The 26,329-nt window shown below is 45.1% G+C and overlaps 2 protein-coding genes across 3 annotated transcripts; one reads left to right on the forward strand and one right to left on the reverse strand.

The window, feature by feature from the left end:
* The first annotated feature begins 969 nt into the window (after nt 1-969).
* On the forward strand, nt 970-9,239 carry DOLPP1 (dolichyldiphosphatase 1). Its single transcript, XM_075578634.1, has 8 exons — nt 970-1,118; nt 4,408-4,508; nt 4,598-4,682; nt 5,135-5,234; nt 5,967-6,065; nt 6,411-6,539; nt 7,117-7,206; nt 7,660-9,239. The coding sequence occupies exons 1-8, from the start codon at nt 1,043-1,045 to the stop codon at nt 7,694-7,696; spliced, it is 717 nt and encodes a 238-aa protein (XP_075434749.1). The 5' UTR covers nt 970-1,042; the 3' UTR covers nt 7,697-9,239.
* Nucleotides 8,362-26,129, reverse strand: CRAT (carnitine O-acetyltransferase). 2 transcript variants are annotated; one of them, XM_075578632.1, is made up of 15 exons: nt 25,783-26,129; nt 23,591-23,750; nt 22,380-22,640; nt 21,566-21,684; nt 19,672-19,725; nt 19,423-19,588; nt 18,245-18,419; nt 15,190-15,368; nt 14,986-15,086; nt 14,389-14,508; nt 13,000-13,122; nt 12,548-12,683; nt 11,269-11,331; nt 11,017-11,154; nt 8,362-10,932 (listed from the first exon to the last, which is right to left on the reverse strand). In XM_075578632.1, the coding sequence occupies exons 2-15, from the start codon at nt 23,615-23,617 to the stop codon at nt 10,717-10,719; spliced, it is 1,878 nt and encodes a 625-aa protein (XP_075434747.1). In that variant the 5' UTR covers nt 23,618-23,750; nt 25,783-26,129; the 3' UTR covers nt 8,362-10,716. The 2 variants fall into 2 exon arrangements, with proteins under 2 accessions (XP_075434747.1, XP_075434746.1); XM_075578631.1 differs by lacking the exon at nt 23,591-23,750 and having other exon boundaries at nt 25,783-26,127.
* Nucleotides 26,130-26,329: the final 200 nt, after the last annotated feature.

Below are 26,329 nucleotides of genomic sequence, written 5' to 3' on the forward strand. Positions count from 1 at the left end.
CGGCCGCGTCGCTTAAGCAGTTCAGCCAACGAGGACAAACCAGCCTTGTGACGTGTCCGCCGCAAAAACACTATGAGCAAAAATTGCTTGCGCAACAGGCGCGTGCGACGCCATGTGCTCCGTCTTCGCACACGCACCCACTATAAACACGGCCCTAGAAGGCGGCCATTTAGTTAGGCACACACAATCAGGATGTTTGCAGATTTATAACGGGAGCACCAAACGCCAGCTTAGGTAAGAATGTAGAATTATACATTGCCACAGGCTTTACATATCAAAAATAAGAAAAAAAAAGGGGAAATGCAGTATTGCTGCTTTTAGACACAGGATTGTGGTTGAAAAAGTGACATTTAATGCCTGAAATATGTCACATCTAACATACATTTGCTAGATGTTTTGCTGTGATTGCCCTGCAGGCTTTTCAATCATGATAAATGGTAGAACTTTACATTATTTCTCAGTGCCATCGTTAAAATGGACGATTCTGGCTGCAGAAGCGGCACGCCTCACTCCGTTACTAATTCAAATTGGGTAGTATTACAAGCACGTTTTGAGTTTCAGATAGAGGCCTGTGTTGAGGAGGAAACTGGAACCCTGCGTCGTGTTATTTATATAATGAAACAAACAATGGCGGGCAATAATACCTCACAGCCATGCAGTTCCCGCCAAAATACCTTCCCGGTGGTGATTGGAGGAGACGCCTTACTCTCTCTGTCCTGGGATTGGCTGGTGATGACACCGGTTATTCGCAGCTAAGGCTCCCATTGGTGACTTTGCTCCCTAAACCCTGAAATCGTACTTCGGATCCTGATTGGTTTGTCTATCAGAGGCGCTGGTCTCTGATTGGGTGCGCTACAGACGTGTGCGTGTTGGCGTCGACTATCTCACACACCCCTCACCATTGGCTCCGCTCAGTACCTGCCTAACTTGTTGATTGGTTCTCCTTTTACGTATCTGTTTCCCTGTCCCTTCCCATTGGTTTGCGCCGCCTTATCTCTCCGCCGCTATTGGTCGTTGCCAAGCTCCCGGTATCCGGGTAAAGATGGCGGTAGTAGAGCAGTGCTCGATCGCGGCTCAATGGCGCCCAGTTTCCCTCACTCACGTAGAATATCCCGCAGGTAAGCGGCGCCTTGCTCCCGCCGTGGCTCAGCAGCTCCCTTCCTCTGCCCCGCCGGTTACACGAGCGTTATGTTTAGGCAGCCGCTAAACTGGGATTCCTGTTAGGGGGGTCGGTCGGTTCGGGATATGCGCAGGCGCACTTGCTGTGATGTCCTGCCAAATCGTGTTATGCTGTTGTGCGCGTGCGCGTGCGCATGCGCAAGCTATGTGCAGGGGTACAGATACCTGTGCTTCCCGGTATGCCGTAATGGGGGACTAACCCTCCTCCTAGCTGAGGTGCCCTATGCACAGGGGAGTCTGCCATTGTAGTTGCTGTGTAGGCACAAGTCTATGCAACCGGTGTGTTTTACTCCTCCTGCCATGAGATGATTTGCACACAGATGTTTGCATGGACATTTGAATTGCAAATGCCTGTCCAGAGCTGACGTTGGATTGTTTAGCACAGGGGCCTCAAAATCGGTCCTCAGGGGCCAACAGGCCAACTCTTTATTGATATCCCTGCTTCAGCACAGGTGGTGCAACCAGTCCTGGCTTCGGCCCAGGTGGCTCAGTCGCCGAAGTGTCCTCTGTGACACTTATATGCTTATATATATGTTGTGGTTATTTTGGGTGTTCAATATGAGCTTGTAGGTGTCCTGTATGTTTTGGGATTTCTATAACGCCTGACCTGTTGGTGGCCCTTGAGGACTGAGTTTAAGACCTGTTGTTTAGCACCTGCCAGGACATAGAAGAATGTTATGCACTACATATGTATTTCAGTCGGCTCCCTTCCTTGGGCTGAAGGAGTGACGCTGACTTTGAGGGACGGGGAGCCTGAAATGCCATCACCCGATCTCCCTGTAACTCGGGCACCAAATATTAGATTGGAAACTCTAGGGGGCAGGGGCCTGCAAAGTCTTATGTACAGCCCTGCGTACACTGCCAGCGCTATGTGAGAAACTAATACATAAGGGTTATAGCATTGGGAAAAGCTAGATAAACATAGCTGCAGTTTCTGAAGTGTATCCCTATCTAGCACTCACCATGTCATATTTGTATGTGTGGTGACGGGCTGTTTCAGCTTATCAGTATTTTTTTTTCTGTGGGCACTGGCTGTCTACAAACCGTCTTTCTGTGTTAATTTATGATAACACAATGTTTGTGCAAAGCTTTCAGAAGGTATCCCATACTATGCATGTATATCTCACTATATTTTTTCTAGTCACGTGTGACTTTTCTTAACCCCTTTTTGTTGCAGGCCTCTAGCAGCAGAGGGATTAATGTATTGGGTAAACTGACCCATGCTTACTGTAAGATTAGGCGTGTGAATGATATTTGCACTTTTATATCCGTGCTGTTGCTTGGACGTTATCAGTTTAGGCAGGTGACACCGCTGTGTCTGTCCTTTATCTAGACTGTCTCGCGCCCCCCCACCCTCTCACTTCCCCATAGCTTATTTGAAAGCCCTCTGCCCTCTCCCTTTAAAACCTACTTGGCCACCACTTCTCTAGGCTGTTGGGTTCTGTGGTTTCCTTGCATATTTCATGTGCCTTTTAATGGGTCAGCAAAAAAAGTGATAAATAATTGATGAAGGTATTGTTATCCTGTCTGCAGCAAAACAAGTAATTTTTACCTTGCAATATTTATTTTATTCTTGTTCCTGAATTTTACTTTATTGGCATAGTACACAATCAGCCATGAGGTACCTAACCTCTGGAATTCACCAAAAACAGGGCAGCGGAGGAAATGGAGTGGTGTAATCGAACATATCCCAAATGAGTGACAATTCTGTAGATGTGGTATTGGGAAATCATAGTGCTCTCAGAGAAAGGAGTAGAAATTGTGCAGACGGTTTATGATCTATAAATACACTGTTAATTAAAAATAACCCTCTAGAATTGAGGCTTACAGGAAATAACATGTTTTGAGCATAAAGACAGATCTGACAGTGATTCCTAAAGGGTCAGGTGTCGCAGTCTCCGCGTTACGGCCGTCCACAGCCGAAGGAGTGGCTTCTCTGTCTTCTTTCTCTGCTTTGAGTCACAAGTAGGCTATGCGACTACGCGTTTCACTGTAACACGCAGCTTAGTCAGGAGTCATGACTCCAGACGAAGCTGTGTTTTACAGCGAAACGCGTAGTCGCATAGCCTACCAGTGACTCAAAGCAGATAGAGAAGCCGCAGCGGCTGATGGCCGTAACCGGAAGTGACGCGGAGAAGGCCCTGAGAGGAGCAGTTAGATCGCGACCCTCTGCGAATCGCTGTCAGATTTGTCTTTATGCCCAAAACATTTTATTTCCTGTAAGCCTTCATTCTGGAGGGTTTTTTTTATCAACCAAGTTAAAGTGTATATAGATCATGTACCGTCTGCACTATTTCTATTCCTTTCTTTTCTCCGAGAGCACCTGGATTTCCTGATACCACATCTACAGAATTTGGGATATGTTTGATTACACCACCCCATTTCCTCTGCTCCCTGGTTTTTGGTGAATTTGTTTGGAAGAGAAAACCGGAACTTGTCACTCTTTCTAAGGGTTTAAGTAGAGGAATATATTATCGTGTGTGCGCGTGCCCTAACATTCAAACTAATGTTATTCACTGATTGTTCTATTATGGGGAGTGTAGTGTGCCACCTTGGGTTTTTGTTTCTGGTACTAAACCTCTGTAGCCTGAAAAAAAAGTAACCTACTCCTGTAGTAGGCCTCAATTATACCAAGAGCTGCAGGGCGGCAGCGCTATCCTGTGATGTCACGCTGTGCTGCCGCCGAGCGGCATCTTGATTATACCGGGAGGCATGGCCGTGAGCGGGTTTGCCCTCATTGGCTGAACCGCTCACGTGACATGGCCATCGCCAGAGGAAAAACAAATTTGGAAGTCTCTTCCCCAGCCGTTCGCTTGGCAACAGTCGCAGTGCGCCGGACTGCTATCGTATGAGCACTTGAATAGTATTGATAGGTTCCTATAATTGACATAACAAAGGAGGGAGTAGGGGGGTATGATACACTATTTATTGGACCAACAGTTAGTTGATGTTACAGGCTTTCCAACCTCTTGGGGTTAGGGTAACCCCGATTTTTGAAGGACCCTGAGAGGTTGGAAAGCGTATAACAGATCAACTACTTGTTGGTCCAATAAAAGGTATCATACCCCCTACCCTCTCTCCCTCCTTTTTTACTACATGGAAGAAAGGACCAACACGGCTCCCCACCCTTCTTTGCCTTTAATTGACATGTAAAGATAGTGCATTCTTTGTGTCTTTAACACAATTAGTTGTGATCGGTATCCTCACTGCTTGTGGTGGTTCTTTCAGGGGATATTTCCGGGCAGCTGTTGGCCTACCTCAGCCTAGGACCAATCTTCATTCTCATCAGTTTTGTGACGCTAATCACATTCAAGAGAGAACTTCACACGGTGAGACTTGTGGCTTCTCCTGTTACTTTTTTTTCTTTTTTAAATGTATGTATTTTATTATTATTATTTTTTTTCTTTCTTTCTTTCAGATTTCCTTTCTGGGGGGTCTGGTTATCAACGAGGGTGTGAACTGGGTAATAAAGAACATAATCCGGGAGCCGCGGCCATGTGAAGGTATGAGAGGGCAGTGAGGGTGGGGTTAAGCATGTAGACACAGTATATGTGAGCTGATCATTTGTCTGGAGGTAAAGCAACATTATACTTGATACAGATCAGGTTCTTGGGTAAGAAGATGGGCACCTTCATCTGTGTCCACAAAGCCTTCAACTCTTTGCAGCTATCTGTTTTGTTGACTGGTTTATACGTGGGAAAAATAAGACAGTCCTCGCCATACTCCCCACCCCTTGGCAGGAGTTGTCTGCCATTTTGGGTAAGCCCTTGACATTTAAATTCTAGACCCAGTACTAGTAATTCTGGGGATCCCAATCCTACACTGTTTCCATGGGCACTACAAATTGATCTCTAACACACAGGCACAATAAACCTCCGGTCTCTCCAAAACATGTAAGTAGCACTTTTTTTTTCTTAAATAAAAGTATTTGCTATTTTTTGTGCCCTTTCTATAGGTACTCACACAATAATCACCACAGAATATGGTTTGCCTTCCAGCCATTCGCAGTTCATGTGGTTTTTCTCTGTGTATTCATTTCTCTTCCTATACTTGAGGTGAGTCTCTACTGCAAGAATGCCAGTGGGGGGGGGGAGGAGAAACATTTATATAAATATATGCATTCTCTATTTGCTTTCACCATGTAATCACGGATTATATCCCGTCAGGGCTTTTTAGACACTTAATGCAGAAAAATTCTTATTGGAACCCCTTCATAACATGTTGCATAGACAGCGATGGAATGAAAGGGCCAATCCCTCCCAGGACCAAACTGAACACATTTCAGTGACGTGTTTAAGGGCGTCTCACCTGGGTGATTGAGGCACTCTGGGGGGGTGTGTTTTTTTTTTTTTTTTTTTTTTTTAAATATATAAACCAAATTCTGACACCCAAGTCAGACTTGGTAGGGAGTGTGGTGTCACGGTGTAAACGGCAAGTGCTTGTACAGCCAGTCCCGTCCCACCTCCCCTTATATTATAGGCTCTCTGGTAAGGACTGAGTAGGATAAAGAGAAACAAAACACTTGATTGACAGAACACTTCCCCATTCAGATGCCTGTAAGAAATGCAACTATGCTGGATTGCAGCTTTAACTAAATACCAGAGACCAAAAGCCTGTTTGTGGTCATAGTTGGGATAAGGATTTGTAAGACCTGCCTGAGGACATGTGAATGTGCTCACAACGTGGTATTATTTGCTGTATCTTTGGGAGGTAACGAGATGCTTATCGCTGTTTTTGTTATGTTTAATCTGATTTTATATACTTTTTTTTTTTTTCCCTCTCTTCAGGATGCACCAAACAAACAATGCTCGCTTCTTGGATCTGCTCTGGCGACATATCCTGTCTGTCTGCCTCCTGACGGGAGCATTCTTGGTCTCCTATAGCAGGTACGCACATCACCGGCACATATTCCCGGTCTGCTTGATCTGACCTAGTATCCATGTGCTGCACGGAAATGTACATTTACACACCTTAAATTGGTGAGTGGGGGGGGAGAGAGAAAGGAGCAGCTCCAGTAAACAGCAATTTTATTATGATAAAAACAAATGTTAATTCTGTGAAGTAAAACATTTTATTCATAGTTTCACTTGGTGACATGACCAATAATGTGTGGAGGAGAAGGGGTGACGGGCACTTTCTGTAACTTTAGAAGGGACGTGAGTAGGGGATCATAGTCCCACGGTGGCTTAGTTTGCAGGTCTATTTGCTGATGTGTCGTGCTTCTTCCGCAGAGTGTATTTAATGTATCACACCTGGAGCCAGGTAGCGTATGGAGGCGTGGCTGGGAGCTTCCTGGCCGTCGCCTGGTTTGCCTTCACACAGGAGTTTCTTACCCCACTGTTTCCTAGGATTGCCGCCTGGTAAGTTAAGCACGATGCGGAAGCCCTCGCTGTGTTGGTTTTCTGCGCTCTAAATCTGTTCAATGAGGGTGAAAACCAATGACCCTGTAATCCGCACTGAATATAATGCAGTTTGAATCTACCTCAAGCACATTTATGAAATGGAGTGGTAAAGTGCCTTCGAAGTGGGTTTGAATCCCAATGTTGACTCCTTGTGATCTTGAGTTGGTCATTTTTAGCTCCAGGTGTAACATATAATAGATTGTAATCTCTGCAGGGCTGGGAACTGTGCCTTCAAACTTCTATGTACAGTGCTATGTAGGAAACCTATTATGATCTGTTCCAGTTATCTGCCTTTTGCTAGTCACAGCAGCCTTTAGGAGTCCAATGTTTGCATCTGCCAAAGTACCTGATATTCACAACCCAAAAGTACTTTAGATGTAAGTAATGTGCACATTCTTATTTGAGATTCTATAGGAGTGTGTGGATTTTGTGTTAGACTTGCACTGATCCATGACGTAAACATGCAAATTTGAGACCAGTGATGTCTTGTCTTCTATTTTCACCTAATACTCACACATCGTCTTGTTGCCTTCAGGCCAATCTCTGAATTCTTCCTTATCCGCGATACCAGCCTAATCCCCAACATCTTGTGGTTTGAATACACAGTCACCCGAGCGGAGGCCAGGTAATGGTGCTAAGATGCATGATGGGACTCCAGCCTATGCCATTCTCGCTGTTCCTTAACCCTTTCATTAGCAGATATGCCGGCCTGCTGTATCTGTTTTTTAAAAAGCCCTTGCATTTTGTGTTTTAGCTATTAAATTGAAGTGGGTGGTATGCAAGTGGCCCAAAGTGAATCGCTCACATTTGGGGGATGAGCCGGCACTAGGTTTAAAACCTGGACATACCACTTTAGAAAATTGGGGCAACTCTTCTTCCCACCAGTGTTTACGGGTCAATTCTTATGTTTTTTTACAGCTGCCAAATATCCCCATTAGTTATTGGAGATTTTCAGCCCCCCAAAAGCTCTGAACGGTCACTGGGTTTATAGACTTGACCACGTAGATGCCCTTCCCAGTGAATGCACCGGTCTCATTCTGCACATGTCTGATTTTGTATTTATTTTACACTACTGCAGAAACAGACAACGCAAACTTGGTACGAAGATTCAGTGAGTCGAGGAGAAGCAAGGCGACAGGGTGGGGTTTAACCAGTAGGACTCACAAAATCATGGCAGCCGCAAGGAACGCAAGCCAGTGCAGCCCCTGGCGCAGCGAGGAACATTAAAACTGATGGACCAAAAGAGCAGGGGAGAGAAGCCTTCACGGGGGATGTCTTGGGCCAGCTCGCAGCTCTCCTCTGCATATCGGACCCGGGGAAAATACTCACACGCACGCTGTCTGATGAACCTTCTCCAAGTGCTTGACTTGGGGTGGGGGGAAGCAAAAGCGAGCTTTATTTATATTTCCGGACCAGATCAAACAAAATGCATATTCCTGTGAGACGTAATTTTTTTTTTATTGCATGAATTTTTTTTTATATTCTCTAAAGGAAGCCTAATCTTGGTTGAGGTGGAAGATTCTGAGTGTCGAGCATTCCCTCCACCTTCCTGAGCACTTAATTCTGCTTTTCAGGCATTCGCTCCCCACCCCGGCAGCAAAACGCCAGTAATACGGTCACGTGCTGAGCTTGCAGGACTGAGCTAAACTTAGTAGCCACCAACTAATCCTACCCCAGGGGTCTGCATCTATACTCATGAAGGCGCCTATTGCTGATGGTGAGGGCTTAAAGCAATCCCTTTTGCACTTTGTACAAGATTTCAAGAAAGGACTACAAATAACCCTTTTAACACTAGTGATTTTTTTTTTTGTGTGTTTTCTTTGAAAACAGTGAGACTGAGTGACAAGTGGGAGCTTCTGTCTTAATTTCTTGGCTCTTAATTTCTTAAGATCCATCATAAAGATCATTGCTGCAGCAGAGAATGAACGATGTTCCTATTCTGTAGCCTCCTGTGCTTGTACCCCGGTCTCTTGGATGTAATGTTTCATTAACTCCGTTGGTGCTGCTCCCTCTAGTGTCCAATGCCCAGTCCTCCAGGGCCCCCAACAGACCAGGTATTAGGGCTATCTCTGCTTCAGCACAGTCTTTGAGTGAGTCACCTGTCCTGAAGCAGAGAGCCCTAATACCTGGTCTGTTGGTGGCCCTTGAGAACTGGAGTTGGCTGTCCCTGATATAAAGCATTAACTCTTACTATAAAACAGATGTGAGTATATGCTATTCTGTACCTGAAATTACCACTGCCTGACCATGTTTGAAGTCTGTAATAATAATAAAAAAACTAACTCATAACTCAAATGGCGCCTGTGAATTTAACTGCTGCGGGAAGGGCTTGCAGTGCGCGGGAAGCTTGCTTTGGCAGCAAAGGCATGAAACGTGTGTTCCCACTTAGCCTTCATTTTAATGCACCCCATTTTACTGAGTCGCCTGGGCAGAGCTATAAAGCCGCATACCAGCAGCTGCCAAGTTTGTCTAATGTCTCCACAATAAAAGGGAGTAATGGTAGTGTCTGAGCATGGGAGTGCGCACTTTTTATAGAGCATATCTATCTATATCATACATACTGTTAAACCAGCTGAGGAATAAGGACACAGAGCTGATCTTATCACTTTGTTACAAAGCAAAATGTGCTTATTCTGGCTTTTTTTTTTTTTTTTTTTTTTTTTTTTTTTACACAAATATTAGCCAGTTGCCTGAAAGTAGTATGTCTTGCTTTTTTATAATGCTACATAATAATGGTATCAGTCTTGTGCTGCTTCTCCCTGTTGGCAGATCATCCCCTTATACAATGAAATAGTGTATAGGGTGTGCTGGAGACTGCATGGGAGGATCACACATCCATACTTCAAAGTTTAAATCAAAGGGGCTTATTCATTGGACGTGTAGTTGCAGCGCTGATCAGTTCTGGGCTGTAACATGGCGAGGAAAGTGCAGAATCACAGCACAAATCTGCACTTTCAACTCCATATTTGCTGCTCTGTGTTGCGACTTCAAATTTATCTTTAAATTAGCCTTTTTTTTTTTTTTTTTTTGTGAAATTCAGATGTGAGTTTAATGATCGGAAACATGGATTTTTTTTTTTTTTTTTTTAAATAAAACTGATACACAATGAAATCAATGCTAGATTGCATTATTTTGTATCAGAATTTGCGGGAATGTAACACCTCAACCTGTAGTTTTACTAGAAACGCATTTCCACCCTCCTAATCAGAGATGAAATGTCACTTGGGGAGCTGCCTGAGAATCTATACACAGTGTTTATGTATTTTTGTATTTATTAGAAATGTCAAACAAAAACTGTTTGATTACAAAGTCACCAGTTTCCTCTCAACTAGGACATATGAAATATTTGCGCAATTGCGTAAGCCTTTTTGTCCTAGTTACATTTACCGTTCAGTAAAGGCTTCATCGATATTACATTCAAGACTGTCGCACTCAGACAGGATTTTCTGCCAGCAGGCTGTTTATAAAAAAAAAAAAAATCTACTGCAAAGTCTATGGGCAGGCTTAAAAACAAAGCTGTATATACAGCTCTTAAATGAGCAGTGCATGTGAGAAAATATACATGGCACATACATGTTAATGCTAAAGAGTACAAAACTCATTTAAAAAAATCTGTATATTAAACCATGACTGCTTCTACAAGTGCAATGGATCTTCCGTTCCTAGTAATTCCACTGTATGGTATTTTACCATGTATCTGTACCTTGGAATAATAAATGTTGGTGTATATAGTTAGCAAACTTTTTTTTTTTTCCTTTAAATGTGAAATTTTAGACAACTTTAGTTCTAGGAAAATCACTCGCATTACCAACAGTCAGCTTAAAATGACTTTAAAAAAAAAAGCCTCTTATTGTCCATGCATCTGTGCAATGTTTCTGTCCTCAGAAGATTGAACATTAATTAGCAACAGCAATTGGCAGGTTCTAGACTTGAACAATTAAGTTGCAGAAAGATAAGCGAATAGGGGAGTGTTTGAAACTAAGTCACTCCATTGGTGTGGCTAAAATGGGCCCCTGCCAGAGCCCAATCCAGCATTAAAAAAAGTTTCCCCAGACAAATTTCACTCTGATGCACCACCTGGGAAACCATTAGCAGGTAATGTCTGGATGGATCGCTGCAAGGCACATCCGTCCCCTCAGAGTTTGGATTTAGGGGAATGTTGGATCAGCTGCTGCACGTCACACAGAGCACGCTCCAGGTAATGTGCCAATCTGGCTGCATTGGTCTCTGCACAGCTGTTAAAAGCAGACACTGAGAAGTTGATGTGACTTTCCATGGGGTTGTAGCATACGCCGTAACCATCGGGCACCACGGGCCCAAAGCACATGACGCAGTCTGTTTTAGCTGGCACCTGCAGAGAGATTAGGGTGAGCAATACAATATGGGTGCTGTGTCTTCTATCTGCTTTGCAAAGCACACCAACTATGAGTCTTACCTGGCTGGTTGAGAGGTTGAAATGCATTGCCACGGCATATGATGTGTCCATGAAGATTTCAGGCATGCTGACCAGATCTTCAATGGCTAGAAGCTTCATGCCTAGTAGGTGCCTGTCTATGGCTTTGCCACTTATAGCCTGTGGCAGAATAGACAAGACTGATCAAATACTTCAAATTGTAACAAAGCTCCAGGTTTCTGCCATGCCATTATATATATATATATATATTATATATATACAGTAATATCTTACCATGTCGGTATACAAGCGATGAGCGTATACAGCCTTTCTGAAAAGATCTATTTTCTCCTGGTTCTAAGACAGTAAAGGAAAAGATATCAGAATCCACTTTAGAGACGGTTAGACTGATGTTAAAATGCAGCTCTTCCAACAACATAAATAGCTCAATAATGCTTTCTGGTGCTCTTTTGTTGAGGGGGTTTTGGAATAACAAAATATTAGGAAATAAATTCTGATAAATACTGTAAGATAGGTCTATGTAGGATACATTGTGACATGGTTAGTCATGTATTTTTTTTTTTTTTTTTTTTAAAGGAACATATAAATTATACAATAGCCATTGAATCACAATGTGAAATATTGTTTAACACCTATTGTATGTCTTTATTTATATAGCGCCATTAATGTACATAGCGCTTCACAATAGTAATACATGTGGTAATCAAATAAATAACAGATCATGCGAATAAGTGCTTTAGAAATAAAAGTAACATTAAGGAAGAGGAGTCCCTGCCCCGAGGAGCTTACAATCTAATTGGTAGGTAGGGAGAACGTACAGAGACAGTAGGAGGGAGTTCTGGTAAGTGCGTCTGCAGGGGGCCAAGCTTTATGGATCATGTGTTCAGAATATCCACAGTGCTATTCATATGCTTCTTTAAGCAAGTGTGTCTTAAGGTGGGTCTTAAAGGTGGATAGAGAGGGTGCTAGTCGGGTACTGAGGGGAAGGGCATTCCAGAGGTGAGGGGCAGTCAGTGAGAAAGGTTTAAGGCGGGAGAGGGCTTTAGATAAAAAGGGGGTAGAAAGAAGACATCCTTGAGAAGAACGCAAGAGTCTGGATGGTGCATAACGAGAAATTAGGGATGAGATGTAAGGAGGGGCAGAAGAATGTAAAGCTTTAAAAGTGAGGAGAAGAATGGAGCGTGAGATGCGGGATTTGATTGGAAGCCAGGAGAGGGATTTCATGAGGGGAGATGCTGAGACAGATCTAGGAAAGAGTAGAGTGATTCTGGCAGCAGCATTTAGGATAGATTGTAGGGGAGACAGGTGAGAGGCAGGAAGGCCGGACAGCAGGAGGTTACAGTAATCAAGACGGGAGAGAATGAGGGCCTGAGTCAGAGTTTTAGCAGTCGAGCAACAGAGGAAAGGGCGTATCTTTAAACAAGAGAACAAAAATAAACCAGTTACATGTTTCTTTGCAAGTAAACAACCATAACACCCTGTTTGATTATAAAGCCATATCGTCTCCCATGCCAGCTGTAGTTAGTTACTCTCCCGTCTTCCCATCACTTACCTGTTTACCAGGGTCGTCCATGCTCTGCACAAAGTGTAGAGAGTCCACAGAGGTGGAGCGGATGGTGTCAGTCCTACCCAGGCGAAACATCCTGAGTGAGGCACTCTCATAGGTGGCACAGGCCTGCCCGTACATCCTGGGAAGAGGGACAATGCACATGGCATTATACTGTGCTTCAGGTCCCGCTAGCAGAATATGCTGCTTCCACCCCTTCACTATATGAGGAGGCTTGTGGCCTTGCCAAGACCGCCATAGGGGCTGGAATTCTGCTTATACATTATGGTTATGTATGCATGTTTTTCAACTTTGTACAGCACACCCACAAAGAAATGAATTCCTGCTCTCATGGATACCTCCAAGGAGCACCTTATTTATTGAACATTTAAAAGGGGCGTGGGGTGCCTTGTGGCTTCTTACGGTTTTAGTAACTTGGCCGAAAGGTCCATCCTTACCGATAATACGCCAGCTGCAGCGCCACCTGAATGAAGGCGTCTGGGCTCAACTGCTCCTTCTTGGGGAAATCTTTCCCAAACCCGTCAAAGACAAAGACTTTAATGTCCAAATCGTGAACCATTCTAAAAAAGGGGATACATTGTAAGCTGACGGGTGATACAAGGCAAGACAGCGGCGTGACTGGGACCCTAAAAAGGGTCCCCCCTTCTGCTGCCAAACACCCCATTTAGGAACAAATGGAATTGATGGTGGTCCGTTCAGTCTCTTAAGTAGGTTGTTCTATCCTCTCAGCATCATGGTCAAAAGGGATATTGATCTTGGGCAGGTGTATATTATGCAGATGGCATCTTCTGAAGGTAGCACTGGAATAGTATCACAATGGTGGCAGAGGCAGAAGTCTAAGGCTGTTGAACTAACACAGCAGCACTTCTGCGTGACAAGTTTTTGCATCAGTTAGTGCAGGGGTGCGCAAACGGGGGGGGGGCGCGGCCGAGATTTTTGTGAGGGGAGTGGGTGGTTGCAGAGGCCCCGCGCTCTTCCCTAGGCATTTAAATTAAATGCTGGGGGAAATCGCATGAGGCAGCTGCGACTGAACTGACCTTGATTTTGAGGGCTTCAGGCCTCGTCTCCATGGCACATGACCCTGCGGCGTAATTTGACGCCGCACCAAGGAAAGGGGGAGGCAAGGCAGGGGGGGCGCAGCACCAGACGTTTGCACTCCCCTGAGTTACTGAATGTAGCAGTCGGTGCCATTGTGCATTCACAAAAAAAATAAAATGAAAATACATTCACAAATCACTTTAAAGTGATTACCGAACTATAACCAGGTTTAATATCCTTGTGAAAGTGAATCATAACCAGTGTGTTGGTTTTATGCCACTTCTGTCTTTGTGTCACCATATGGCCACGTTACAATTGGCCTCTAACACACAGTTTCTTCTTTTAAAGCTGCAGACAATGAGAAAATACTTATAGCATTTAAAAAAAAAAAACAAAAAAAAAACTAAATGACATTTTTAATGTATTATAATGTAACAAGCATTTTTTGTTTCTATAGCAACCATTTACAAAGTCACATCCCCTTCCCCTCCTGAAACAGCATCACATTTTTGAGCCCTGCCCTCTCCCTGGCAGTGCACCTATTGCATATAGTGACTGCCTGGTCTCAGGATCCTCCCCACAGAACTTAGCTTCTTTGGTCCTCTTCTGCTGCACTGACAGCCATTTAGTGAACCCCCGAGCCGAATCTTCAGGAGATCACAGGACGGATCGATCTATCGTCAATTTAGCTAATTACTTATCATTGTGTGGATTGTATTGATGAACATATTAAAAGGGGAAAAGAAAAAAAAAAAAACATGGCAGCTTGGAGTGCGGTTTTAACTCACATGTTGAGGTTCTGCTTGGCTTTCTCAATATCATTCTTAATTTCTGGAGTGATGTTAAACCGCAGCTTCTTGGGCATTGGCAGAAGAGTCATGGGGGATCTGATCAGCTCTGGCTTCTTTCTGCATGAACACAGAATAACTTGGTTTATAACCTCCAACTGCTTTTCTCCACCTCAGCTTATTCTCTTTACTTGCAAATAAAGATATTCTTAGAAGAACAAAAAGTGAGGGGAGGCAAGTGATACGTACTGGGAATGGCTGGTCTCCCCGTGTTGGCTGCATATACATTTGATGAGGGATTGGCATTCACACTACAGGTGGAAACGCTCTTACATACAAACCGGTTTCACATTGTGGTCAGAATGTTTTTTTTAGGGAGATTTGGGCCCATATTTGCTAAATGGTGCTGGGCCTTTAATAATCCTGAGGCATATTCACAGGAACGGGCAGGTAGATTCATGAGGGTTTAGAACCAAATCAGTGACTAGGACCATTGGTGCCTCTCAGATTGTAAGTGAGAAGTAATGCGCTTTAGATGTATTTAGGTCCAATACCCTTACATGTAAATCTCTGTTGTTAATACAGAAGAAACCTTACGTGTATTCAACAATGTGATCCAGCAAGGCAACGATGGGAGGACCTTCAGAAGGAGCATGTTCATATACCAGTCCACAGGACCCGTCCTCTGCAACTATGAACTAATAGGAACATACAGCAGACCAAAGGTCAGGAGTCTCCTTCCAAACTATTGCAATCACCCTTTCAGTGCTGGGACGCACTGCACTGCTGCCTCCGACGTACCTGAAGGGTTTTGTCAAACCACCTGTTCCCGCTGTTCCAGCGGCTCCCTGCCCCGTGCAGCATCTGAGCCGCCACACGACTCTTGTACAGTTCGTCCGAGACCCTGGGCATGGGGGCATCTAGGCAAACCGTGAAGATGCTCTTCTGGATCGTACGCACTGACTCTTTGTTGGTTTTATCTGAAGAGAGAAGGGTCAGCATCACATGTTGGGTCATGATCTATCTGGAGTCTGAATAATATCTTCCCAACCAGAGAGACTGGAAGTGGACAGGCTGCCTTCTGCGTCCAATTCTAGGGACCACAACCACGGAAGGACTTTGGCAAGATGCTGGCTGCACGTCTAAGGGCAACTAAACCAGAGCTTGGGTTACAGAAAGGCATAATGGCAAAGTCCCAAGGACTTCATGGTGAAACTCGGTAGGGGCAGGTACATTGGAACCCAACGGGACAATTGAACCTGAGACAACAGGAAAGAGAAACTCTGCCCATAGATTAGGAAGGATTTATGGCCGAACAGTAAAAATACAGGCTCTTTTGAATCTGCCTCTTCCCGTTCCATGGATCATTGTATTTATGGATCCTCTGGCAGGGAAAGGGGAACAGCAATAGGAGGCAAACTGCTTTGCAGGTAAAGACTGTTCTACTTTGAAAAGGCTTTGGAAGATAAATACTGATCATAATTAAACCAGCCCTAACATGTACTGCTGCTGGGTAGGAATGCTGGAGTATGGGAGGGATACACTCCATACTGTGTAATATGAACACATCTTTAACATAGCTCACATTTTCTCATTTCCCAACAACTACACAGTGCTGGTCCCAGCTACCAGCTGGTTTTATAATAGTTTAAAACCAGATGTGTAGTAAAGGGATTCCGACTCCAATGTAATCCTACTCCAGCTGTGTGCAGAGACCACGGTGTTTAGTGGTCAATAGACAGGACCACCGCAATTATCATTAGGCATTTTGATACGATGCCATATAAGTAAGGACAATTTAGACACCCAATTTCTTGATGATATGGTTCCTAATAGTACAGTCCATATAATGCGCACATATAGCTGAGAACACTATTACACATCTCTCTCTAAGATGATGATGCTTCGAACCCAAAGTATATAATGTAATTAAAAAAAAGAGCGTCCGTTATCCATCCGAACTTAGTCAAACTATTACTGGAGATTGGATATATATTGAGCATTGGGAATCTAGCCCAGCAGAAATCAACTCCATCCTTTGGTTACGAAAAACTGGATGACCTCAGGCTGCCACCCAATAATTAGGCATTCTTTAGACATTTGGGATCCGTTACAATTTAGGTGAAAAGGTCACGACTCGCTGGCCTGGTATGGCCCCTTCCTACCATAACCCTAATTTCAGACCCTGCCTTTTCCATTTGGAGATCCACGGGCATCCCTAGTGTTAGAGACTTTGTATCGGGTAATATTATCAAATCCTTTCAAGACTGAAGGGAAGGGAATTGCCTGCTCGCTAAATATGTCGATTTTTACAGCTTAAACATTTTGTCTCCAAATTTCAAACCAGTTTAGCAGCATCTTCTGTAATATACTTTAAATCTTTATTTAATTCCCATTATTAAGACAAGGGATTGATCTCCCTTCTATATCAAAATGGGCAATCCAAGCGCTTTTTCTCTTTTTTTTTTTAACATTTTATTTTTCTACGCAGGATTGAAGCGGGGGGGAGGGGGTCTCCGGAGCTGAACCCCATTCATGTCAGCTCTGGGGACCCCCTTCTTCCAGAGACACTTCCCTCCGTAGGGGGCGGCGGTAGCCACTCAGGCTGAGCTAGCTGGGGATTTTAAAAGTTTAAAGCTCCTGCGTCACGCGAGCCAATAGGAAGCCGAACCTGACATCACAGCTTCCTATTGGCCCGCAATAGCGCGGGAGATTCGAAACTCCGCCATAATGGAAACCCTGGGAGGGCCGGCTTCAGAAGTAGGGAGAGAGAAGGAATCCCTGTTGAATGCGCTCACAGTTAGTACAGTGAATGTTGATATCAGTAAAACCTTTTCATAGTAACAATTAAAAACAGTAGTGAAAATGGGATTGGTAATTTAAAGTCCATGGCCAATCCCTTTAACCAGCACACTAATAATTAGCCCAACGGGAGAAGCGCAAGGATTCACTTCATGTTTTCTCACATATGTACGGCCAACCTTTTCCCCAGCAGCATGCTCCTTACACAGAGAAGCGCGGTGAATATAGTCGTTTTACACTAATAATTAGCATTTATATAACACTAATAGGCTTTAGGGCACGGCGAACAAGGGTTCAGCGCCCCCTACTCTCCCTCACCCTGCCGGCCCTGGGATCCAACTTCTGCCCGACCAGAGGAGGGTGTGCCAGGGTCCCGGACTGGCAAGACCGCTTCTCACCCCGGGGGGAGGGTCTGTGGGGGGGTTTTTTTTTCTGAAAGGGAGGGTCTTACATTTTCCGGAGGTCACATCCAGGGTGGCCGCTTTTCAAGGTAAATACCCTTTATTTTTTGCCCCCACAGGAGGGACACGGATGCCGGCATGCCGTCTTGGGCTCCGCAAAGGCTAAGACCAGCCCTCCGTGGCCAAGCAGCTGCTGGCGCCCCCCACGGAGATCTGCATCTCTGGAAGCCGGGGGTCCAGCCCGGTGTCTTACTATACTGATGGATCCCAGGTGGCCCAGAGGAGCCCAACACAATGCTTCAAGCAAAAGCGAGTCGCTAAACGTGTGTATAACGCCATGAGGGATACTCCACAATCTGTGATAGTGCCGATCGAGGCACTATCGCACAGAAACTTCCATTTAAGTCAATGGGAGTTTCCATGACATAGTGCCCCGATTGGCACTATCGCAGTTTCAGGAATAACCCAAGGTCTCTCAAATTGATGCCTAAGCCTTTCATTGCCAGAGGGTGCCGCCCTCTGGCATTGACAGGGTTAAAGTTGCGATGTCCTGCATATGACGTGGCGGCGAAGTTTGTGCGGGCCGAGAGACCTCGGGACGTCCGGTCCAAAGCCGAGGGGCTCCTTCTCACCGTGGGACGCCTCCGGCTCACCTTTGATGAGGTTGTTGTAGGCTTTGGCCCAGCTGTTCCTGTGATTGGAGGTCAGGATCCCTATGGGCTCCTTGTTGGTTTGCAGGGAGGTGCCCCAGATCTTCTCCAGCTGAGTGAAAATCTGATCCACGGTGAGAGGGGTCCCGTCGCTGTTATACACGTCCAGCTCAAAGAACTGTGCGAGAAACCGGCAGAGTTACAAGTAAGCGGAGAACAGGAGGGATGCATTCCTTCCCACCGTAATGGTCAAGAGGTTTTAGCTTCTAGAAATCGGAATTACGGAAATAAGTGACCACATTGTACCCGGTACATGTCTGTTTCTCCACTTGTTTTGATTGGCTGTTGCAAAAAAACTTCAGCCAATGATTCTATTCTAATAATCAGCTGAGAAACTCTCCCCTCTCTCCCCCCTCTCTCTCTCTCCCCCCCCTCTCAAACTACAAGAACTTCTGTAAGAACCCAAATAAAATCTGTACGGTATAAACAGGAGAAAGAGAGAGGGGGAGGAGGGAGAGAAAGAGAGAGGGGGAGGAGAGAGAGAAAGAGAGGGGGGGGGAGGGAGAGAAAGGAGAAAGAAAGGGGGAGGAGGAAGAGAAAGAGAGGGGGAGGAGGGAGAGAAAGAGAGGGGAGGAGGGAGAGAAAGAGAGGGGAGGAGGGAGAGAAAGAGAGGAGGAGGAGGGAGAGAAAGAGAGGGGAGGAGGGAGAGAAAGAGAGGGGAGGAGGGAGAGAAAGAGAGGGGGAGGAGGGAGAGAAAGAGAGGGGGAGGAGGGAGAGAAAGAGGGGGAGGAGGGAGAGAAAGAGAGAGAGGGGGAGGAGGGAGAGAAAGAGAGAGAGGGGGAGGCTGGAGAGAAAGAGAGAGAGGGGGAGGAGGGAGAGAAAGAGAGAGAGGGGGAGGAGGGAGAGAAAGAGAGAGGGGGAGGAGGGAGAGAAAGCGAGAGGGGGAGGAGGGAGAGAAAGTGAGAGGGGGAGGCGGGAGAGAGAAAGAGGAGGAGGGAGAGAAAGAGGGAGAGAGAGAGACTAGAGAGGGAGAGAGAAATAGGGGTAGAGGAGAGAGAAGGGAATTGGGGAGGGAAAGAGAGAGGCGCAGAAATAGAGATAGATATAGTCATCTTTTAAAATCAATGAATTGTTCATTTGTCCCAAACACGACTCCTGGTCCCAGTTGTGCAGATCCTTACCTGGAAGTTATGCACCACAGTGATGTGGGTGGGTGGCTTCTTCACCTGGCTGTAGTTGACGACAGAGTCACGCTTTGCCCCTGGGACGCGGCACGATGACAGGATCTGGTAATACTGATTCATGCAGAGCGGTTTCCCGCCGAGGTATTCCACTGGGAGGGCCTCACTGCCGGCAAAAACATGTGAATCAGAGCTTCGGGCCGGAGAGGAACACATTAACCTGCTGAAGCATTTGGAGGTGCCACTCACTTGTCTATCATGGTCTTGAAATCCAGAACTCCTTCAATCAGTTTGGCAGCAAACCTGAGGAACAGCAAGATCTATTATAACACAGTAAGATCGGAGAATTAGGGGGGCAAAGGGTCCGACCACTAGGATCTTACAGGGGAGATGTAATGCAGAAGTCGGCGGCAGCAGAGGCAATGTTGCATTAAAACCCTAGATCAATGGTTTCCAACCCTTTTTTGGTTAAGGCACCCTACGTGAAATTCTGCGGAACCCCGACATTCTCTAATAGCGCGTCTGAGATCAGATGCATTGTAAGGAACCCCAACCCTCTCTAATAGCGCATCTGAGATCAGATGCATTGTAAGGAACCCCAACCCTCTCTAATAGCGCGTCTGAGATCAGATGCATTGTAAGGAACCCCAACCCTCTCTAATAGTGCGTCTGAGATCAGATGCATTGTAAGGAACCCCAACCCTCTCTAATAGCACGTCTGAGACCAGATGCATTGTAAAGAACCCCAACCCTCTCTAATAGCGCGTCTGAGATCAGATGCATTGTACAGTAAGTAACCCCAACCCTCTCTAATAGCGCGTCTGAGATCAGATGCATTGTAAGGACCCACATGTGAGTGTGATTTTACTTTTCTGCTGCAGATAAAAGTACTTTGCAGTCTGCACTATGTCTGGTTTTCTTCTCTAAATCTTATACATGCCTGGAGGATTTCCTACATGCTGTTTCTACATGTGACCATTCTACAAACAGTACAATACAAAGATACCTTTATGAACACCCTGACACAGAGAATTCTGTGAGTATAACTTCTACAGGGGGAATGAGCACTGATTCCAAGTTGTGAATTCAAGACATACGGCGCAATTTGCATATGTTTCTTTTATTACATATCATATACGTTGAGGATTTGACTCCATGCAGGTCCTACAGATTATATATATATATATATATAATCATCTCACAACCACCGCAGCCTAAAGAAACCTTTATATACATCTAAACACAGAGAAATCTGTGAGTATATTTCGACTGGGCGAATGAATACTTCACGCAGCATTTAAAGACATACTGCACAATTTGTATATTATTTTTTCTATTACATGTATTTGCGATCCCTGACCCCTCTGGACTTCTAAGAATCACGTGGATTGAGAAAGTAATCCTCTTCAAAGGTTGAGCAGCATCTGATTGAGCTTGTTTGTATATTTACTTTTACAAGCACAAAATTCACGATTGATTTATTTTGATTAGAGACTATAAATCACTTTGTTTGGGTATATTAAGGCCTAGGTAACAGGGATATAAAGTGGTCCTAATTGTGGGTAAAATAGGTGAGAGGAACGAGGAACAGAGATGCCTGGGCGATGGTGCCCTCGCCGAGGCGTGCAGAGGCTGTGGGAAAGCGGGTGCTTTCCCTGGCCATGGTCGAGATGCCGTGGAGGGCGTGCCCTGGGGGCGTCACGGAGGTGGTTCGTCCTCATTGGGCGAACCGCTCATGTGACCGGCCTGTCGTGCCATTAGTTTGAACTGATTTTTTGCGCAACGCGTGCTTCCGCGTGCAAACGCCCGCACGCTACATGTATGCGAACACTGCTTTAAGGCAGTCTGTTTGCTCAGCGTGCGGACGCGTCCGCACGGTCTGCGGCACCATGGCCCCAGCCTAAGGAGAGGTGGGAAGGTCTGATGCTCAGTCAGCCTACAAGCTCTGTGGGAACGCCGTCACCGGTGAGTATTTTGAGCTCAGCCGGAGTAGAGCGGAGAATGGAAATAGATGCTGAGTAAGTGTAGGAAAGGTCACTCTGAGCACAGGTCAGCCTTCTGCCCCCGTCCTCCCCCCCCCACCTATACAGCAGCAGAGCACACACAGATCAGCGCAGGGAGGAGACACCTGTAGGAACCTTACCTGAGCTGACCTTGCCTGTCCGCAAAATCTTGCTTCGGTAAAACCACCCCAGGACTTGAGTGAACCACAACTGGCAGGCGGTATTCCAGATAGGCGGTCTGCAGCCACCAGTCAGAGAGCTAAGAAGTACCATAACAGGGGGAGCAAGTCAAGCAATTGAAAAAAAACAACTGTCTGCAATCAGCAAGAACATGTGATTATGGAACACAGGGGGCTCAACTCCTTAAGCTACCCTCCCCCTTCCCCCTCTGACAGGTCAGGTTTTCAGGATATCCCAGCTTCAGCACAGGTGGCTGTGCTGAAGCAGGGATATCCTGAAAACCTGACCTGTTGGGGGTTGGCTGGAGGACTGGAATTGAGCATCCCTGATGCAACATAATTACTCCATAATGCATCTAGCGTTATTATATACAGTACTATGATTCAGCCTTGTTCCCAAAGCATAACGCTGTCACCTTTTTCATATATCCTGAACAAAAGAGAGATTCATATTTTTGTTTTGGCTTCTCTGATTTCTATGGCTATGCATCGCTACCATTTTAATCAGTTCCGGAGTCGCAGCTTTTCAGAGCTCGGTATCTCAGAATGGACACAAATGATACAAAGATACTGTAAACATGGTTCAAGCGTGTGGGGCTAGCAGTTGCAAAAGAGTATAAATACAGCATATTCTAGCTTTTCATTGCCACTTCAAGCCCTTGAGGGCTAGAGAGGCCACACACGCCATTTCTGGCCTCTCTGACATTCAAGGGGTTAATAACAGATATCTTATCATTACGTGCGACGCGCTATACATTCGGTTTCCTGGCGTTACCCAGTTCTCCATCTTCTTTCCTCTCCTCTCCAGCCCCTTCTGCAGCCGCTCCCCCACCCCGGACTCCCGGAAATCCTCCACCAGTTGCTTGGTGTGGTTCCATTCCTCCTGGCTGACCAGAGGCTTCAGGGCCAGCATGTACCGCTCCAAGGTCTGCTGCAGAGGGGGCACGGGCAGGTGTGGCAACCCTTCCTGGTGCGTCAGGTACCTCCCAGGCAGCTTCACCGAAGACACCGGCTTCACCAAGCGAACCGGCTTTGCCTGCAAAATGGACACTGTTTGTATAGGGCGATAGTGCCTAGGACAGAGGTTCTACGCCTCTTCTGCGTGACCGAACCCTGATTTAGGGAATACACGCCTTCTGCTATTAACAATAATACTTCTGTTATAAACACTGGTAGTGTATACAGTGCTGTACATTTTGCAGGCACAAGGAGTCCCTGCCCCGAAGAGCTTACAATCTAATTTTTGGTGCTGCGGCACAGAGAATTAAAATAATTAGCCAGGTTACCTGGAGAGAGGACACTGGAACTTCAAAGGAGTCATTCTTACCATGAAGCTGGTTACATGTTCATTTTCTTAGTTAGTGCAAATTCTAGCACCTGCATCGCTCCTGAAGGAGAGCAGTTTCAGCATAGGTTGTAATACCTCTTCGAGGACCAACCAGCTCGTTTTCCATAGATGTACAGGGCCTTTGGGACCTCACAGGTTTATGTATACAGGTAATAACCCCTACACTACCAGGGGCTAAACATGATGCTGGGACATGGGATCAATGGAAAGCTTTGTACAGCCTCATCACATCCATAAATAACTATTTACTGTCCGTTACAATAGGGGATCTCAATCTGTGATGAACCTCCATCTATCTCCTCTTCTTTTTCCTTAAAAGGCTAACAAAAGTTGCCAATTTTATTCTCAGGTTCTGAAATATATATATTTGTTGCCCTCTTAAGTTTTTCTTGCCCAATAAAATGCTCATGATGCCCTTGGTAGGGATATCATGTGTTCCCTTGGTTGGGAACGGAAATAACATGCAGTTTCAAAGCAGATCGGTGCTTATTCCAGTGCCCCCCGCCCCAAACCGATCTAAACCTGTAAGATAGGAAGTCCAGAAAAGCAAAAGAACATCTAGAATGCAAGGCTGGTCCAAAGAAGAGGAGAGTGAGGCAGCGGTGAGATAAATAAATGCACTGATTTCTATACTATACCTTATCCGACTGGTCCTTCCCATCCATCGCTGGGGTGAGATCAGAACCGAGCCCTCTCTTTACCTGTCTCTCTACGCTTAACTTGTCCTCTCAGCACTCCCATACAGCCTATTTAACATGCAGGCTCAAACGTCTAGAAACTTTATCGCATTTTACTGTTCTATTTTGTCAAGAAAACAAAAAAAACAGTCATTGAAAATGCAGGAATCTGAAATAAGAAAACTAGCATTACTTATACATGGCGATCTGGTTAACGGCAGTGTCGGGATTCGGGTAGAGATTTCAGAAATGAGCAGAGAGGTGTAAGGTGTACAGGGATAAATGGTTAAAGCACAAAGGTTGCTCCAGTTCTTTGCAGAACTCTGACACTGTTTCCTTTCATCCAATTCACATGAAATCCCTCCTCCAATGGCACACATTCCTCACAAGGCCACAGAATACAGTATCTGATTAAAGATCATCGAGCAGGGTGTGAAACATTGTATCGCACCAATATGTCGTTTGTTAATAAGCTTTTCAGAGCACATAAGCGGAGCGGACATTTGGACAGCCTTACTCATTCAGCACAGCACCTACTACCACAGAGACTTCAACGGAGGGATAATACGATTTATGAAACACCATATATATATTAGACCAGGTCTCCCAGAACCCCCAGATTTAGGCATTTCCATACTGACAGCTATACATACGCAACCTAACCAACGCCTAACCGCCTAAGCCACCCGTCTAACACAGGGAAGGGACAGATCAGAGTGTTTCTAGCCCTGTAACCAGCTTCCTAAACGGGCCGGATCAGAACATAAATTAGGCGTAGAAGGGCCACAATAGTATCGTCATATACGTCAGGACAAATGCAAATGCTTGCAAAGTGTTGAAGTATAACAACCATTAACATCGGTAACGTGTGTTTGTGTGTGTGTGTATATATATATCACACACAATGTTTTGAGTTTAAGTGAACAAAATTGCACTTGGCTGCTTGGGCAACTATAATGAAATTAGAAGTGGACAATCAAACGGCCACCTCAATACTATCAGGCCACCAGTTGAATTTACAACTACTTGTAAATAGCTTTACAATACTTTATCATAACTCTATGCCCAGGACATACATGAAAACGAGAGGTAGCGCTCAATGTATTACTTCCTGGTAAAACATGTTATAAATAAATAAATAATAGAGGAACCAAGTGGTTTAAAGGGATCAACGTTGTTCCAGTTATTTGCTAAACTCCGATACAGTTTTCTTCTCCAAGTCCCAGTATATCCCTCCTTCACTGGTTACATTATTTCTGTGAGATCTTCACAAGATCACACAGTACAGTAACCGATTACAAATCATTGCCAGCCTGGACAATTCTCTGCAAGGCTCCAACTATAGCTCAAGGATACAGAAAGAGACATACGAGACTGTTTGTAACACAATACACTGCAAACATTTCTGCTATTCCGTATGGGCCTCCATTCCAGCACACACTCGGTGCAGTGACAGGACAGTGTCTGCCTGGGACATGCAGTGCCCTTGCTGCCAATGTAAAAGTGAACTTATAGCAAATACATTCTCAATAACAACTTATTTTTGCTGTGAATGTTTCACATGATCCTATTTCTCATTAAAAAGGGCAGTAACGTAACATTTAGCAACAAGACCCATGACACTTCAATATAGTCTGATCAACACGGCAATCTTGATTTTTTTTTTGTATAAAATGCAATCTGCAGCAGCAGATGAAAAATTACTGTGTGTACTAAATAAAATCATATTATTGGCTGATACACATACAATCTGAAATGAAATCCCATGCAGACACAACATATCCACAGGTAGCAATGGCAACAACAAAAAGCACTCTTATGTTGACAGCAGAAACAATTAGATTATTTATATATTTTTTAAAAACACACACAAGAGGACACTGTTATGATGCAAAAATTCAAAGCTGCAGGTAAAAAGATACATTATCACTGCATAACACCTCTCCCCAACTCACAGCCCCCCAGATATCTGCTAAAATACATTGTAAAACAATAATAGCTCCAGGTGCTAATGCAGCAGAGAGATTTATAGATGATTCTAGGTCCCAGAAATAAATATATTGAACATTCCCCATAATATTCGTGCCCTGATGCCCCCAGGTCCTGATAATAACACCCAGTGGGTGGCCAGTCCCGCAGTTTGCTGCACTCACCATGCTTTTTGCTATAAAAGCCAACATAGCTCCTTTAGGAACTGCTAGAGATCCCCAGTCCAAAGTCCCTGTGTGAGTTAGGAGCTGTCACTGTTGTCTTGATCTATCAGTCACAAGGACAGCAGGGCAACTTCATTGCTGATCTGTCAACACAACTCTGTGCGTTGCCTGTAGAGGCCAGGGAGGGGCGCAGCGGCCATCTTTAGGAAGGGCAGAGCTGTCCCTCATGCCTTTGAATGCTGCCCCCCTCCGCTTAATCTATTTAACAACCTCCTCCCAGAACTAGAGATTTCTATTAACTTGTCCACTGGGAGGAAAGAACATGTTTCAGATCTAAAACAAGTATCTGCCAGTCACACGCATGGCGGAGGTTGAGGCCCATGACGCCATCTTTGTCAAGGGCAAATTAATAACATACGGACGTTTATGACAACACGGGAGGGGAGGAGAAATAATAACAGTCTGTTTACAGTCGGTGGTTACAGTAGTATAATTTTGGCGCCGCCCAGAGGCGTTACTGCCCTTCTCAAAGATGGCGACCACGGTG

This window comes from Ascaphus truei, chromosome 21 (assembly GCF_040206685.1).
Source record: "Ascaphus truei isolate aAscTru1 chromosome 21, aAscTru1.hap1, whole genome shotgun sequence".
NCBI lineage: Eukaryota > Metazoa > Chordata > Amphibia > Anura > Ascaphidae > Ascaphus > Ascaphus truei.